The sequence below is a fragment of the Melozone crissalis genome, unplaced genomic scaffold (genome assembly GCF_028551555.1).
Source record: "Melozone crissalis strain CALT ecotype California unplaced genomic scaffold, PUWL_Pcris_2 ptg000057l_1, whole genome shotgun sequence".
NCBI classification, from domain to species: domain Eukaryota; kingdom Metazoa; phylum Chordata; class Aves; order Passeriformes; family Passerellidae; genus Melozone; species Melozone crissalis.
Window position 1 is genome coordinate 12,157,916 of NW_026535835.1, and position 18,338 is coordinate 12,176,253.

An 18,338-nucleotide genomic window follows, 5' to 3' on the forward strand; every position below is an offset into this window, starting at 1 on the left:
CCTCCGTCCATCCGTCCATCCGTCCGTCCGTCCGTCCGTCCGTCCGTCCCTTGCGGCAGCGCCCGGGGCCCGCCGTGCCGGTGCCGCCCGGGACGCCCTGAGGGCCAGGGCCGGGAGCAGCCACGAGCCCTGGGCGGTTGCGGAGAGGCCGCCCCATTCTGTCCGCGGCTGCTCGGGCTGGTTCTCCCTTTGTTACTCACATCAGACCCGGGATGGCTTTTGCCAGTCTGAAATAACGGTTTATTGTTCTCGCATCCACAGCTGTGATCACAAGCAAGCGATAATAGCGAGATTTGCTCTCGAGCCGATGAGATGGTACCAAGCAAGACAGTGGTGTCTGATGATGCGTTTGCATTCACCAGCCAGCGATACAGGAATGAAGCTAAAGCTTTACAAACACAGGTAGTATTTGCCGTCTGTAGCGATGCTGAATTGGTTTTCTTTGTGATTGTAACAAAAACGTGATTCTGACCCACTTCATGAGACAGCCCAGCAGGGAGTGTCATACTAGCTTTCCTCGTGCTGTCGCACATTATCTTGACACTGTCCTTTAGTAAGGCTAGAGATCACAAACTGGATGTATAATTATTCTTAATTATCTGTTGTGGTTCAATCCCAGTAGGCAGCTGAGCACTTGCTCACCCTCTCTCAGTTGGGATGGGGAAGAGAACTGGAAGGCAAAAAGTACGAAAAGTTATGGGTTGTGATAAAGGCAGGTTAACAGGGAAAGCAAATGCTTTCCTCTTTTTGTGCGCAAACAAGGCAAAATAAGGAATTCATTCTCTACATCCTATCAGCAGGCAGGAATTCAGCCATTTCAGCACATATAACAGTGACTTAGGAAGACAAATGCTGTCACTAGTCTCCCCTTTCTCCTTCTTCCCTGCAGCTTTTACTGCTGAGCATGATGCTACAGGGTGTGGAATATCCCTTTTGTCAGTTGGGATCAACCATCCAGTTGTTTCCTCTCTGGCTTGTTGCCCACCCCCAGGCTACTCAGTGGTGAGCAGGTGAGAAGCAGAAAAGGCCTTGACCTCTGTGAGCACTGCCTAGCAAGAATGAAAACATTGATGTGCTGTTAACACTGTGTTCATCATAAATCCAAAACAGTGCCATCATGACAGAGTTGCATCGCCTGTGTATAGCATTCTGCATAACATCAGGTTTTTTTTTTACACTTTGAACAGCTCCAGTTTAATAGAAATGTTCCTGCAGTTCCAGAGAACTTGGCTCTCAGATTCTCTCATCCCCGTCCAATTATAATAGAAAAACTGAAGGCATCCAGTGATAAGAGAAATCTCGTTGGAAGTGAGGACCTCAGCCTGAGAAGCTCTGGGATGTTCTCAGTGGTGTCTGAAGAGAGACTTAAATTGGCTGTTCAGCTGGCAAAAAGGGACATCAAACAAAGACGTCTCGAAGAACAAGTAGAACAGCAGCTCTGCTTCCCTTGGACAAAAGCTGCCAGCTCATGGGAGGTGTTTTCCCTCCATCTCCACCCGGGAAAAACCCTTCCTCAGGCCTCAGCCTCCCATTCCTGGGCGCACATGGGCTGCTCAGCCGTGCTCAGCAAATGCCCAGGCCCCACTGGTTCCCCAGTGGCCCTTGGAGCGTTTGGGGTACCCAAGTACGTTCCAGGAGAAATCTCCAACCTGCGTTAGCCAGCACTGCCTTTCCTCCCTGGGGGTACTTTGCTGTGATTGTGATGGACTGACAGCACAGAGGCCCCAGGAACAGCACGTCCTGTCTCCTCCTGGACCTCAGCAATACATTTTTAAATAGGTAACTTCAGAAGATATATAAATTAGAGAGAAAAATTAACAGAACTTCATGTTTTCAATGCCAAGAAGTTTTAAGACTTTCTGAAGGAAGGTTGAGCGTTTGTGTACCTGCTGCTACAACTGATCCCTTATAGCTCTACAATGCAAGTAGTGTCTTGGATGTGACAGACCCTACCCACTGTGGAACAATGGGATACAGGAGATGCAGAAAATATTAACTAACCTTCTTAGTCCGTCAAGTAGGGGCACTAATAATAATTCTTTCACTTTGCAGGAGTATCAGAAAGAATCATTCACTAGTTTTTGCACAATGTATCATAATGTCATAGACAACAGCTGCCACAGATGTTTCTCAGAAATTGGTGTGGTTCACTTCCCATCTAAACAAGCCCCTTCTGTCCCCCCTTTTTCTCTGGGAAAAATGAAAGCAGAAGAAAAAGGAAGTGCAGTAAGCCATTATTTAGATCTGGGAATAATGAATGTTTATCAGGATTTTGTAACACAAATTATGTAATGAAGCAGAGAAAAGGCTTTTGAACAAATATGTTAATGAGATGGCAGCTAAGGGGGAGGTTACAGAGCTGCCAATTCTGATACAAATTTTTAATGTGATTTTCTTTTGGATCATTTTCTTTTGCGGTCATTAGCCTGCACAGCATTTGAATGGGCTTTAGGGCACAAACTATGTGGGAAACACCAATTCTAGCTCAAGAAAGACTGATCAGCAACATATACTGACTGAGAAAATCCCACTGACTCAAAATTCAGAATGAGGGCTTTTATGTAGAACATTGTTGGGCACGGGGATTGTGCCGACAGGACTGTTCATTCAGAGTCTTGAGAGCTTTTCCTGGAAAAATATCAGATGCTCCACTGGGAACTTAGTTGAAAGCTACTCCTGAAGCAGGACAGTGGGCTGGCAGTAACTGGGAAGGACCGACTGGAGGGAAAATGGAGAGCAATGAAGGAGTGAATGCTGGTAATAACTCTTTCTATTTAAATTCTGCGTAAACCTTCCAGTGCATAACATTACCGTACAGGACCTCTTCTAGGCACCTTTTGAAGGCAAGAATCAGATAGAGGTAAGTTCTGAACTGGTTATTTTTTAAATATGACTTTCAAAAGCCCAAGTAGAAAACATTCTTTTTCTGCTACATCCTAGAATATCTCAGGGTCAGTTGTTTTAATTTTTGTTTCTCAATGTCAAGTATGATACGACTTACAGTCCTTGTTTAATTTTATTTTGTTAAAACTTTTGTACCTCTGGCTGTTGCATGGAGCATGCAACATGAAAGAACTTTTAAAAGAATGTGAGGAGTTTTTGTCTCGAGAGAGAGTAGCAGTAATCTAGGTCAAATGGACTGTTTAGAACAAGTAAACTGTACTTGTGTGCTTGGGCAGCATTTGAATTAGAAGCAGAAAATACGTCTATCTGTAATTAAATGAACCAGCTTCTGCCTGTAAAGCCACCTTTTCACAGACCATTCCTATCCTCCAATAACTGGAGTAACTGGGATGATTGCCTTGTAGAGAGTGCAATATATCAGAAAAGCAGCTTCTCAGGAACAAACTAAGCTATAAAAAAATCTGTATTTTACAATTTTTCTGCCTGGACTGACCCTGGAAATTCTACTTTCTAAGTGGGATTGGTTTTCAGTCCCTTTCTCTATGAAATAATACAGGTCAGCCTTTCTTTACTAGCCTTCAGCAGTGTCCCACTTCTAACTGCAACTCTTGGCCATGGTTCACGTAATTGCTTCTGGTATCTGAAGTATAAAAGGAAAGATTGCAAGACTCTGCATGTGGTTTGACAATGCTGTCAAGGTCACCTAGGCATCTTCTGTCTTGAAAGCTGCAGTTGTTCCTGCCACAGCTGTTCCTTGCCCAGCCATAACTAGCCCAGTCTCTTGAGCTGGCTCTAGTGCTCACTGAACACTTCATTGAACCTATTCAGCTGACAAACAGCAGAAAAATGTTCTGCTTTCTTTGTCAAGTTAAATCAAACGAACCCCAGAGCCACCAGCTGAGAAACGTTGCAAAGGCCAGGGAAGGTTGGTGGCAGTGAGCCACAAGATGGGCTTGGCTCTGTTACTCAAACCCTTAATTCTTGACATGCTTCAAAATACCGGGGTTTATTAGGGCAGCAGAACAGCAAATGGAAAAAATGCAACCAGGAAAAGGGATTTCAAGTACAAGAGACCTGATTCAGCTCCTGCTTCCACCTCACATCACCACCCATGCCCAAGCCTCTTTGTAACTGAAAAATTTGAGTTCCTTTGAAAACTGATTTGAAACTGACTATCAAGAAAAACAAGACAAGTACATTATTCAACACTAGGGTACCTAAGGATGCTACAGTCTCCCGCCTCTAAATGATGTCGGCAACCAAAAGCTGGTTTTACCCACTGCTTCTAAAGCACTATTTAAAGCTATTGCGTTCAGAGCCATACTGACTAGAGGAAGGGATTCCTTTTTCTTGAAGGTGTGCAGTGGGTGCTCAGTTAGCATGAGCTGAATTTCAGGCTGTGGGAGCTTTTTGTTTGAAAGCTCTTTGGATCACCTAAAACTCATCCTGGATGTTTTGCAAGCGCTTAGGCTCTCTGCAGCTCCCTTCTACCCAGCTGTCAGACCAGTTCTGTAAAGCAAGCAGCCAAAACTTTGTCTGTCCTCTCCTTGGCACAGTGAAAAGGAAGATCATAATCAAATTGTATGAATGTCAGTTTGCAATAATTCTGCACAGTAAGGGAATATTGATTACCTTTTCTGTATTGACTAAAAAAAAAGGACTGAGCCATGAGTTAGCTAGTTTAAATTGCCCATGGAGTCCCATGTCTCATCCCCAGGTACAGCAAGCAAGTCTCTTTTCACAAGATTAGTCCATCTAAAGGTATCAACACATTTTTTGTCTTTATGGGTTTTTTTCTTCACTGCATCTAATTGAAACAAGAAGACAACAAATCACATTTGCACTGGTCTATCAGAGTTAACCTTAGAACAACTCCTTTAGAATGAACATTTTGCATTATTTAAGTGCTTCAAGTCCTTTTTTCCTTTTTTGACTAGGAACCATTTTTTCATTGGAGACAGGCCACAGGAATTCAAGTTTTGGCCAATTCCCCACTTTCTGCTAGACTTTGCACTGGTGTGAAGTGTGTTTCCTCTGTGTTGGTAAGTTACCCAGAGGGACAGCTCCGAAAGGTTTGAAGATTTGGAATCTGTCCAGATCCGGTTGGCTACTTTTTTCTTAGTGGGCATTCACTGCTTTTATAAATGAAAAGTAACATTGGAGTGTCTTGTTTTGAACTTCTGTCACTCAAGTTCCTTTGGTCAGCAGAGGACAAAGAGTGCAAGCTGTAGTCAGAGCTCCCTCATTACTTGCTGTGGAATCTGAAATTCTTTATTCCTGTGAGTAACTGCTTGGTAAGACTGTATTAAGAGATTGCAGGATCAAATTGTTGAGATATGATTTATGCTGACTTCAGTTTCAAGTGGCTGTTGCCATCCCAGAAGCGAAGCCTAAAATATCAACTATTTGTTTGTCCTCTGTCTAGTTGTCCCTTTCTGCTCACTCAGTCGTGCTGGCCACCATCAGTAGGGCTGTCCCTTTGGATTCCAAGGCTGCGCTGTCGACAAAGTCACTGAAGTCAACAACGTCAAAAATAACCTTTCAAGTTAACCTTCCTGGGTTATTTTTAACCCAGATCCAGAGGCCCAATGCCTCTCAAAACAATAGCAAAACACAGCCATGCATGCCTGCACAGACCTTTGTTTTGGGGAGATCCCCACCGTGGTTTTAACTCTCCATTTCCCCGAAGGAGCTCAGTCCTTCCCCACCGCGGTGTGAATGAGCGGGGGCGATGCTCCCTTGGCGGCCGCAGCAGCTCCCGAAAGGGGCGGCGGCAGCAGCGGGTCCCTGCACGCTGCGGGAGCCTGTGCGTGCCGGCGCCGCTGTGGCGCTCCGGGAGCAGGGAGAGCGCTCCTTGCGCGCTGTCCCGCCGGCGCCGGTGGCTGACACGCAGCCACTGAGCCGCTCTCCTCGGCACCGAGGGGCCGCAGGGGAGGGGTCCCCGCAGGGCAGGGCAGGGCGGGGAGGGCGGTCGGAGCGGGGCCGGGCCGCTGCGGAGGCTCGTTCGCTGCCGAGCTCAGCCGCGCCGCTGCCCGGGGCGGCCCCGGCGGGGCGGGCGGGACGTGTCGCCCCCGGCCGGGTCCCTCCCGTCCCTCCCGCCCCGTACTTAAAGCGGCGGCGGCGGGCGCTGCTCGCGCTCGCGCCCTGACCGTGTCACCCCACAGAGCATGGCCCCAACGTGCCTGCAGTCCCTGCTGAGGTACCGCTCCTTCGCCATCCTCTTCCTCACGCCGCTGCTGCTGCTGCCGCTGCCGTTCGTCGTGCCCACGAAGGTAGGTGAAGGGAGCCCGGCTCCGGGCCTGCTGCCCGCGGGTGACCGCACTCCGCCCGGCTCCGGGCCCTCCCGGCGGCACCCGACCCACCGTGACAATTAGAGGCACTTCATTCTGGGCCAGGACAAGCCCAGGCGTAGCTGGCCGGCATTGGGATTGTCCTGCATTATGTCCTAGCGAGTGGAGTCGGCGGAAGGGCAGGAGTGCTTCCCCCAGCTCTCTGCTGAGGGTCTGGTACTCCTAGCACGTTGCTTGGTGACATTCTCCATCCTGATGCTGTCAGCGTTGTGCTGTACGAATTGGTCAGGATTTCAAATGCCGTGTCTTCCAATTCATCCATCTTACTCCAGGGATGGCGACGGCACAACTCCTTTGCGTTCAGTGGAGTTACACCAGCGTAAAATTGCAATAACCCAGGAAAGTTTGAGCTTTTAATGCCTTGTAGACTTCTTGATCAAGTGTGGATGCTGAGTTTGCAGTGTTTTAGCCTACTAGAGCTTTGGAGGCTATTCTAATGCCAAAGCCAGCCCTTCTTTTGAGCAACTTGTATTGCTCAATCTGTTTTAAAGTGCGGAAAAATTTTATCTGTGTTCATAAACCAAATTGCCAACCTTTCTTGTTTACCTGTCTAAGTTATACCAGCCTGGCCTTTCAGTTGAATGGTGGTGCTTTATACAATGAGGAATTCCTGACTGTTAAGCTCTACTTTGATCAAAACCAGGAAAGATAATTTCCAAAAAAATTAAGTATGTCTTCAGTTTGTCGTTATTTGTAGGCACATTTTGTCATTAGTCTAACCTAAGAAATTACAGTATTTTGCAATGGAAAGGCAATATTTCTGTCAGTGACTGCTTTTTCATCTCTCAGCCAGGAGTCAGGCCACTGTGCTTTGTGTCAACCGCACAGAAACACCAAAGAGACATTCTGTGACTGTTTCCATAAATCACAGATATATATATATATAGGTATAAATACAAATATATACTTAATTCCAAATCTTTTGTTGTTTGAATTGGCCACAGTTGCTGGAGTTGAATTATAAGCACGGCTGTATTTTTGAATTTCACATAAATTATTTACTCTCTACTCTCTAAAACCAGGATTTTGAATTTTATTCACTTAGAGTTGTTTATCTGTCTTTCATACTAGCAACAGATTAACCACAGTCAGTTCTACCCTTGCATTACTGCAGTACAGCATGAATTGTATCATGAGCTGACCTCATATTTATAAAGGGAAGGGACTTCTACAGCATCTGCCTGATATCTTCTAGTCTCTGAAGAATTTTTCATTTCAAAACTTGGTCTGTAATTAACCTGGAAACTTGAGGGAAAAAAATTCACATTACTTGCAAAAGGTGTTTTCTGGTTCCTAAACTTTTTCCCCAACACTCAACAAAATTAACGAAAATACACCCCTTCTTACTAATAACACCTGATGTCAGTTTTTAAGTGTCACTGTCACACCATTTATTTTAGCAATAAAGTCACATTTGTTGTGTTAGAGTAAAATCCCATAAACACATGCCCTAAATAGGAGCAAATAGTGAGCTACAGGACACCGACTTCAGCTTTCAAGCAGTTCACTGTTAGCTAATGAATACCTGCTTCCCCTGACAATTTTTAGAGTACAAACCACAGAAGGCTGGGATACAGAAATGCCTGCTCAACAGCCCAAAAAGACAGGTTACAACAATTCTAAACTAGGGAAACACCTTAGCAGGTAGGGACAATATGACATGGGAAAATAGTTTAACACCTCTAATGTGCTTAGCCACACACACACAAAAAGAGTTTTACTTTAGGGGTTCCTTTAAAAAGCAAAGAAATTTTAAATTATTCAGTGAAATAGTTTCTGAGCTCAACTGTGTTACTGGACATACATCAAAGACCTGTGAATTTCAGAAAAGCTAATCATCCACACTGGGAAACTTGGCCATCCATTAAAAAAAATTAACTCTATATTGCTGTTCTTGGCTCCTAGGTGTAAAATCTGCTGACCTCAACCACCAAGAGGTACTTTTATACGGCAAACTATGCACTTACCTAGTGGTGGAAGATTTGTCTTTCTCACAGCATTTATTTTGTGTGGTTGTATTAAAGCAAACACTATGGTCTTCTTGGTCAAAAAGATCTTTTTTATACAAGTGACTTCAGAATATTATTTAAGAGCACAAGTTTAAGTCGTCATTCAGCATAACTTGTTAAGCTACAGACAGTGGAGTGTGTGAGCCACTTTTAAGAGCTACCAATGTGTTTCTTATCTTTAAAAACAGTTTCTAATGCTTAAATGTGTCTTCTATTATTGCAGGAGGCCAGATGTGCATATATCATCATTATCATGGCTGTGTACTGGTGCACTGAAGTGATCCCCCTGTCTGTCACCTCCCTCATGCCAGTGGTGTTTTTCCCTCTGCTTGGAGTTCAGACCTCTAAAAAAGTAAGGAACTTGTGCAATCCATGTCTGATACAGAGAAATCCAGTGCTCTAATCCCTCATCAATATTTAGCCAACAAGTCTGTATTATACGGGAAGATGCTGAAGTACATACACATTTGCCCAAAGTGTTAAGAGTGGGGGGCTTGAGGTGGTAGAGGGGAGGATCTGTTTTGGACATGGGTCCTGCTGGAGAGCATCCCACTAGTGCCAGCAGTTTGTGTGTTCCCAAGCACAAAGGGGAAGTGAAAGTGGAGCTGCCAGTCTTCTGGGAGATGTCAAAATGCATGGGGCAAACCTGTGGGAGTTTGTCCCGTAGAGCCGGCAGGCGTGCTGTTTGTGCTGGAGGCACGAGGCACCGGCTGTGTTCGGGATCTGTAGCCCAGGTTCACCGCTGCCCAGCAAGCGGATAAAGGCAGGTTGCTGATGCTGTTGAGAAAGCCCTTTTGGAGCTCAATATTTCCAGCACCTTCCATACTTTGAACCCCTAGCTGCGTTTTAGCACACTGGTGTCATTTTGCACAATGATGCACAAAGAGCTCCTGCGCAGGCAAGTCAGCAGTTACACAGGAGATCAAGGGTTCAGGAAACTGCAGGGAGCTTGCAGGCAGCAGCTGCCTCTTGTTCTAGTGTTGGCTGGGGCCTGCTCCAGTCCATGGATTTGAGAGGGTGTAAGCAAATTGTACTAGTGAAGCAAGTATTTTGGCCTGATTTATCTTCTCTGTCTTACAGGTGTGCTTGCAGTACCTAAATAGCACAAACATGCTCTTCTTTGGAGGGCTGATTGTCGCAATTTCTTTTCAGCAGTGGAATCTTCACAAAAGGATTGCACTGAGGGTCCTTCTGATTCTTGGGGTGAAACCTGCACTGTAAGAGTATTACATTGGTTTTCTCTTACCTCTTGTTAGTTTAGCAAAGGCCCAGAGATGGTATTTAACAGTCAGCAGAGAAGGGATCCTTCAAGAGTCAATTTAGCTGTACTTGCAGAGTATCCAGAAATGAAGTCTAGCAACAGGAGCAGTTTATTTGTGCTTTATCCAAAACTTGCATCTGAGTAAATTTTAGAGGCTTACCATTGGGGACAAAATTATGACAGACTTAATTATGCCCTGGAATTCCTTCAGTGAAGGTGGCAGAGCTGTCCTAGAAGGGAGTCTGGCCCTGCTCTGTACTAGTGGCTGCACACATCCCTGCCTGGGCTTTGCTCTCCAGATTATAGTGACTACAAAGCCTGGCAGCATCTGTTCACTTTCTTCCTCTCTCCTCTGTGTCTTTCTTTTCAGCCTGATGCTGGGATTTATGTTAGTCACTGCCTTCTTGTCAATGTGGATAAGCAACACAGCCACCACTGCCATGATGGTTCCCATTGTCCAAGCTGTCCTGGATGAATTGGACATCACAGAGCATGAGTTGACCACGGTGGAACCAGCAACTGGGCAAACAAATACAGCGATTGAGCTGGAGGAAAAGAGCAAATCAGGGTCCACTGCAGTGAGTGGTAAGGGCCTGCTGACCCATAAGCTGATGCTACTGAACTTGCTACACTCGGCTCCCCAACCTAGGAGTGTTGTGTACCCTTCCCGAGGAAAGAGGATGGTAATCTGACTGAAATCCTGTAAATATATGACATTTAGGTTTTACAAAATAGCTTTTAATTTTGATGGCTGCCGTTTTGTATGCTGGTGCTAGAGCCCAGACAAGTTGTGATGTTCTTTCCTTCAAGCTGGAGTCATCCTCCCAGTTCCCCTAGAGTTAACTGCCTGTTTAGGGAAGTGAAGAGCATATCTTGTGGGAAATAGCCATCCAAACCCCCAGCATCCCACTTTCTAAATCTTGTGATTATCAGTGGGGATTCAGATTCTAGGCCATGTAGGACTATTTGTAAAAATTACGTAAACACAATCTATTTTGGCTATAGGGTAATAAATATCTCTTTATTGACCAGATGTTATGTGGAGATAGGGAGAAGAAAGAGGACTACTTTAAAAGCCACATGGAAAAGAGGAACTGGTGTAATTTGACTCACATTAGACAAATTGTTCTTTTGTGTGATCTTATCCAGATGCTTGATTCCTCAAGGTCCTGTGCTACTGATGTGGTTCTACAATAGGTAGATATCTGTGGTATTTAGGTAGATATCTGTGAGCTTTGTAATTAAAATAAATATGTGCACAAACTCAGACCCTCTCATTTCAGTGCTTTGCTCTGCTGTTAGGCAGGGCTATATTATTAAGTATGATTAAAGATCAGATTACAAGTGTAGTGAAGATAATAAGAGTGTGCAAAAAATACCCTTTAATATTGTTGAGTTGGTTGCAATTGCCATAAATTCTTTGTCCTGCTCCATTAGTCCAGTCAGACTTCAAGATTAGAGTGTTAACCTCAGAGAACAATGGACACAGCAGTAAAGTTTTGTGGTTATTGTAAATTGACAGAATGCCAAGCAAGGATTTGGGTTTTAGGTTTTTTTTTTTCCTGCCTGTATTCCCATCTGTTAAAGCTAGTTGGGTTCTCGCTGTGGAATTGGAATGGTTTCAGTGACTACAACATTTGGCTGGTGGTGAGCCTCTCTGTGAAACAAGACATTACTGAAAAGGAGTTGTGGCACTGATGTGGGCAAAAGCATCCTTGGATCACATCCATCAGTCCATCAGCCTCTTTCTTCTGCTCCTCATGAACATTAGTCTGAAGTATTTAGGTAGATATCTGTGAGTTTTGTAATTAAAATAAATGGCACATACAAACTGGAAGCACTAAGCCTACAGATCCTATCCTGAACTCTCTGCCTTTCCAACTTTACCTGAGGCAAATAAATTTCTTTCTGTCTAGGTGTAAGCAATGAACAAGTCACTGATGACCCCAAATCTTCTGAGGAAACTAAAAGGCGGAAGCATATATGCAAGGGAATGACACTTTGTGTATGCTATGCTGCCAGCATTGGAGGAACTGCAACACTTACCGGAACAGGACCAAATATGGTACTGAAAGGCCAGATGAATCAGTGAGTAATTTTTGCTGCTTCTTTTAGTTACACTGTCATACTGTTTGTGTGACCAATTGACTGGTCTTAGATGACAATTTCAGTTGTGAACTTCAAGCAATTAGTTGAGGAACTGAGACTGAGAAATGTGTATGAAGTATTTGGCCTCATTTTTTTTGCTTCAGCATCTTTTAAAAGGAAGCTATGTGATGGAATTAAGGTCTTCTGAGAAAATTGGAAATTCTTGTTGGCAACCAACATGCAAGTGGTCGATTATGCGATATTGGTTCTTCTGTGTCCTCTTTTTCAACTGAAATGCAGCACATCTGGAAGAAGAACTGCAGTAAAAAGCACCAGAAGAATGTAGATTAACTCTACTCATAAGCACACTGAAGAGAGCTAGAAGGAACTTGGCCCCTCCTGTAACACTGTTCCTCCATGCTGTGGCTGTGGAAACTGTGCAGTTGTGTTGTTCTGTCACTGCTAAACTGAGGCTGGGAACTGATCTACATGGAACCCAATCTGCAGTGGAAATTTTTCCAACATTGCTTCCTTGTGTTGCAAGTACTTCAGCCTTAGCTGCTACATTATCTCTTGGTTTTAACATCCAGCTGGAAGTTTGCTATTGATATTTTTCCTCCAATCATTATTGGCAAGCACAGAGAATAACAAAAATTGCCTTTCTTAAAACATTGTCATCATTGTTTCAAGCCAACTAGCAACTTTTTCATCTGTTGAAGGCAGCAGAAGTACAGGCGTTAATTTCAGGGAAGACATTTCTTGTTCTCTTACTAGAGTGATTTGGGAGGAAGAAAAAACTATCCTTTCTTGGGATAAATGAACAGATGTGTTAGAAGTGAAAAATGTCTGGAATGAATGGGAGATCTTTCAGCCACACTTGTCTGACTGAGACCTAAAGTATCAACATGAGCTCCTGTATGCATCAAATTAAAACGTAGGGAAAACTGACAATCATTTAAGTTCTGCTCTGGAATCAGGCTGCCTTCTCTCATGACTTAAATTAGGCTGTGGATGTTACCTATGATTGCTCGTAATGGTTGTCGTAGATTACATGCATAATTGTCTGTAGCACATTTTAAAGGGGGACTAGATTGCTAAATGTTTTGACATTCATGCAGAAAATAATTTCTTTACAGGTTATACCCTGACAGTAATGATATTGTGGACTTTGCTTCCTGGTTTGGATTTTCATTCCCAAACATGGTCCTGATGTTGGCACTAGCTTGGCTTTGGTTACAGTGGTCCTTCATGGGACTCAAGTGAGTATTTATCTACATGATATTGTGTAAACCCCTCAGTAAGTTAGTGCAGATCTGCTTTCTGAGACATCTGGCTAAAACAAATGCAGTGACAAGTTATTAATTTTGTAGCAGAGAGCAGGTCCATTTCACAAAAATTTTGAGGTCTGGAAACCTTTTGTGTTCATGGGAGGTATATTAAGGCAAAAGCCATATACATTCTTAATCTTCAGACAAAATTGCCTTTTTATTTTTCAATCTCTCGCCTGTGAATTTCAGCCCTGGGAGAGCTGTCATAGCTGGTTTGCAGCCATTGATTCAAACCTGACTTTTTCATCCTGAGTTACTCCAAATTGCCATCCTTTGATAGACCACATTCTTCTGTGAGAACTGGTGTGTCCCCACAAAATACTTTGGCACCGTTGTAGTTTCTTTATTTATGGCCTCTGCTGTTGTCTGTGTCTGTCCCCAAGAGGGGCAGCTGCAGAGTGATAAGGATGCTAGATCCCTCTAATATGTTCATTCTTACAGTATTTTTTTTTCTCCCTTTTTTCAAAGCATAAAAAAAAACTGGGGCTGCGGGACACAGAAAACTGACAAAGAAAAAGCTGCATACAGTGTGCTGAAGGCAGAAATGAAGAAGCTAGGCCCTATGTCTTATGCTGAAATAAATGTCCTCCTTTTGTTTATATTGCTGGTGCTCTTGTGGTTTTCCAGAAACCCAGGCTTTATAAAAGGCTGGGCTAGCATACTCTTCAAAGGAGGAGAAAAGTAAGTATTTAGGTTTTTTTCCATCTTTTACCCACTTGGTTATTAATCAGATTCCCTTGTTCATACATTCCATTTTGAATGTGGGATCATTAATTCCAACTTTACCTGACTTTACATGTTTGCTGGGCTTGATACAATGGCTTGTACATGACACTACCAATCATCTGTGATTTGACAGTTTGTGCTGCAGTGAAAAGGCTGGAGACTGAGACATGGAGCAAGCTGAAGTTCCCGAAAGAAGAGAAAATTCTGTAATCTTGGTCTCAGTCACACTGACATACACCTTGGTATTTTGTTTGTATGAGCTCCAATCAGTTGCAGTGACATTTGAATATTTGGTAATACCACATTTAAGCAACACCTTAGAAGTCACTGGAAAATTGATTTTGTGCTTGGAAGGGCTTCTTTGTGTAGTGTTTGTGCATGGCATGTTAGGAATAGAAAATACATTTTGGGGCTATCATTCAGGCCATTTCTTTAGATGTCTGTCTTTGAGATACAACTGTTGAATCTTGGCTTCAGTGCAGAGAAAGAACCCTATTCCAGGAGGGATGAGTTGTCATCCAGGACTCTATTTATTAATGTGTATTGTAGCTTGTTTCTTTTATTATTGTGTTTAAATTATGGCAGATCTGAGAGACTTCAGACATCAGCTGATGTCCTATTTTGCTCAAGCCCCAAATGGGATGGCAAAGTCAGTGACTAGAATGCTGGGATACAGCCCTTTTCTCGGAGAAAGGTGTCCATTTTCTAACCTGTATTCTCTTTTCTCCATTAGGTATATCACTGATTCTGTTCCTGCTATGTTTGTTGCCCTGTTACTGTTTGTCCTTCCTGCTCATAAGCCCAAATGCATAGGCTGGAATACAAGCACGTCTGACTCTGAACAGACTGAAGAAGGTATTTAAAAGAGGGACTGTAGTACTGTGAAACATCTAACCCGCTCAGCCAACAAGGCAGAAATATGCACTGGATTTGCATGCAGTTCTTTAGAGCATCTCACCTGCCTCCCTTGTTGGGCAGTGCTGGGGCACAGTCCGTGTCCGTGTGCGTTACCCTCACCCTGTGCAGATTTCTCAGTGCTGTGCATCTGCCCACCAGTATCTTGCAGAACAGAAGATAAAGTGTCTTCGCTCTCCTAAAACATGTTCTTTATTTCTCACTTCAGATAAGAAAAAGCAATTTTTTTCACCCCCGCTGCTAGAATGGAATGTGGTTCAAAGGAAGATGCCCTGGAACATTGTGCTGCTGCTGGGAGGAGGTTTTGCTTTGGCTGATGCAAGTGCAGTATGTCCTGACATCTGTTTTTCTCTGACTCAAAGGCAAAATTCCCTGGTTTGTTATCTAGTCCTGTATTACTGGGCATGCACCCAAAGCCAAACCCAGTAGCAAAGTTCAGATTTGAAGGGAGATCTAAATTAGCAAAAACCAAGGAGAGGTGAATGCTTGTGAGTTTTTTAGTTTTTGTGACAGATAATTGTACTTTCCTGGATGGTGTTTGTATAGTTCTGGAGTCCTTTAGTATTATTTGTCAGGAATGTTGCCCATAACATGGCTTCACTGTTTGTGAGTCAGGGGTTCTGAACCTCACTGAAACCCACTTTCTTTCTTGCAGAACTCTGGGCTCTCAGCTTGGATGGGTCGTCAGATGACACCACTGGGATCGATCCCACCATGGGCCATTGCATCAGTGATCTCCTTCATTACCGCTGTCTTCACTGAATGCACCAGTAACGTGGCCACAGCTACTCTCTTCCTGCCTGTCTTTTCATCCCTGGTAAGATTGCTTCTGTCCTGTTACCCTGTCAGCTGGAGGATCAGAGTTAAACTGCGTGGCAAAGCAATATTGTAATTATTGTCTTGGATGTTGCTCCAGTGTACTTAAAAGGAAGCCAGGTCATGCCTTCTGTAAGGTGTGTGCCTTGACCCTGGAGAGGGTGAAGTGACAGTCACTTTTTCCATACAGTTCAGCAAACATCAGTTACTTCTGGTCATTTTGAACCATCAACTTAGAACTGGAAAAACACACACACACCAAACCCAAACCAAAACAAAATCCAGCACTTTCTGATGGTGCCTCTGAATTATTCATCTTCACATTTTGTGCTAAAATACTCAAAGTGGTAGGCCTGATTATTAGGAATGTGCAATTTCTCATAGGAACCCAGAACAATTTTAAAACTTAAGGAGGAAAACCTGATAAGTTTTGCTGCCTTTTCTGAGCAGAATCAAAACTGTGGCATAAAGAGAAAAATAGATAGCTTTGTTCTTTAATTAGAAAAGGACAAACACTTTATTCTAGACTATTTCCTCAAAGCAAAATTACCCCAATCAAGGTACTGAGCTATTAATAACTTAAATTGGCACTTAAGTTTTGAGTGCCACAGAATTTATGTAAAGTCTAAGAGTGTCATTCCACGTGCCTAGTAATTATAATTCCCATTCCTGGAAAAAGGGTGGTCCGAGGTCAAAGAAATGATTGCTGGATATATGATATATTGCATATTTGACCAGAAATCTAAATTATGCCATAGAGCAAAATAAACAACAAGAAAGAATCAAGCCTTGTTTTTAAGTATCATTGGACAGGAAACAACAGCAAGTTATCTTTAAGCACATGTGGATTTCAGAATAAAGTATTTGTGAATTATTTTGGTGATGTAGTACGAGACAACAAAATAAGTCTATGTATCTCATTGGTCTGGGGTAGATTGATCCTTTATGCTTTTCTTTTCAAACACCCCCAGAGTGATATTCTCTCCATTTCATTGCAGGCTGAATCTATCAGGATCCACCCTTTGTATGTTATGCTGCCTGGTACTCTCAGTGCTTCATTTGCCTTCATGCTACCTGTTGCAACACCACCAAATGCAATAGTGTTTTCTTACGGCCACATCCGTGTTTTGGATATGGTAAGATAATTGCCTTCTCTCTTATCTGAAATTCTCCATTGCTTTCTTCCTGAAATATGGTGAGAGTTTAATTTTCTTTGCATAGTATTTCCAAAGTACCAGGAAGCTGTTATGGGCTGTAACTGCAGCTCTATGCCACTCTCTTCTGCAGCATTAATATTGTGATAAAAATTTGCATCTCTGAAGTAACAGTACTTCTCTCATGGGCTTTGGCAGACATACAGATTGGCCCAAGTGAAATGAAAAACTGACGAGTCATAAGTCTCTGAAACCTGAAGGGTTAAAGTCCAGGCATGCCCTGCAGTGTTCTGGGGCTTTGGCAAGTGTCTAAAGCCTTGTCTCCACTGGAGCTGAAAGCAGAAGGTAGCAATCAGTAGCCCTTGGCTCTGGTCCTCTGATTTTCTGCCAGACCACACAGGGCAGGTTTTGGGCGGAACACACAAACATTACTGGTTTTCTAACTGGATACTTGAAGAGGGCATAAGCTGTTCTTTCTGACTAATAAGAGGGACGTGTTACACATGCTTTAAAGTTCCTTGACTGGTTATATACATAGCAAAGCGCTCAAAGGCTTTGCACAGTGTGTTCCCTGGTGTCTCCACCTAAGCAAGGGCAGAAGGCAGTGGATGCAGTGGTATTCCTGTGATTTATTTGACCATCTTTCTTGTGTATGTACAAGTAGGTCTTGCTGCAGTTTGCTGTGCTGGTGTTTGGTTATTGTTGGTTTGGATTTTTTTCCTCACAGGTTAAATCTGGACTAGTGTTGAACATCATTGGAGTCTGCTGTGTCTCACTGGCCATCAACACGTGGGGAAGGCCTATGTTTCAGCTGGACACATTCCCAGCCTGGGCAAACAGCACAAGAAATCAGTGAGCTGTGAAGAATTCGTGTGTTGAACTAGGAAAGTACCCTCAGTACTCCCTGTTGCCTACAGTCCTGTATAAAGTCTCATCACCACTTCAGATCCAGTGTTGGGTGTTTGCTGCCTTCCAGCAGTCACACATCAGTTCAAGTTTGAACCAACCCAATCTTACTCCAGTTGTGCTGGAGCCAAAAGTGCTTGCAATTATACAACCTCTCTGTCAGGATCATAAGTATGTTCAAGTGATCCATTGTACCTCCAATCAAGGTCAAGGATTAGGATTTATCAAACTTTCAATAAAGAGAGAGGAGACTGTTGTATCAAGTGGTTTGAACTATTATATCACTGGTATGTACTTGTATATCATTAGCATTGAATATTGCACTCAGGCAGGGGCTGAACACTCCTTACTTATTCCTTATATCTACAAGTCAGCAACTGTACAGAGAAATCCCTGTTGTCACTTGTCGAGTGAAGAAGGGGTATGCCATGTGGTGCTATGTTATGTTTTAGTTGGGCCTCAACCATGTGGTGGGATCCTTCCAAGTCAACATCCGACACACTTTCTCTTGCCTTTTTTCACTCCTAAATCTCACTGCATTTTGGCACCTTTATTGAGGGTTAATGTAATTCCATGATGGTCATGATTCAGCTGATATCTCAGACAACGATGCACTAAGGCTGGCCCTGTGTTTCTTGCACTGTGGCAATTAGAGAGCAGGGAGCCTTTCCCTCAGTCACAGGTGTGATTTCACATGTCAACTAGTGTTTTCCGAGTGCCAGCCTGGAAGTGACCAGTGGCCCTTGGGACTTGACATCTATTGCAGAAGTTCCTGAATTAGCCCCTGATGTGCCTTATTAATTAACTCTGGAGTTTTTGAGTGAAGTCAAGACGTGAGGAAGGCTCTAACTGATGACCTGGGAAAAGTGTAGGGGCCCAGA

The 18,338-nt window shown here is 43.6% G+C and overlaps 1 protein-coding gene across 2 annotated transcripts; it reads left to right on the forward strand.

The window, feature by feature from the left end:
• The first annotated feature begins 48 nt into the window (after positions 1-48).
• On the forward strand, positions 49-17,784 carry LOC128943979 (Na(+)/citrate cotransporter-like). 2 transcript variants are annotated; one of them, XM_054287004.1, is made up of 15 exons: positions 49-402; positions 1,188-2,860; positions 4,842-4,946; positions 6,069-6,176; positions 8,487-8,615; positions 9,344-9,480; positions 9,895-10,109; positions 11,441-11,612; positions 12,749-12,871; positions 13,409-13,621; positions 14,400-14,521; positions 14,790-14,908; positions 15,237-15,398; positions 16,396-16,533; positions 17,279-17,784. In XM_054287004.1, exons 4-15 carry the CDS (start codon positions 6,072-6,074, stop codon positions 17,405-17,407), a joined length of 1,764 nt encoding a protein of 587 aa, XP_054142979.1. In that variant the 5' UTR covers positions 49-402; positions 1,188-2,860; positions 4,842-4,946; positions 6,069-6,071; the 3' UTR covers positions 17,408-17,784. The 2 variants fall into 2 exon arrangements, with proteins under 2 accessions (XP_054142979.1, XP_054142978.1); XM_054287003.1 differs by having other exon boundaries at positions 1,188-2,757.
• The last annotated feature ends 554 nt before the right edge of the window (positions 17,785-18,338 follow it).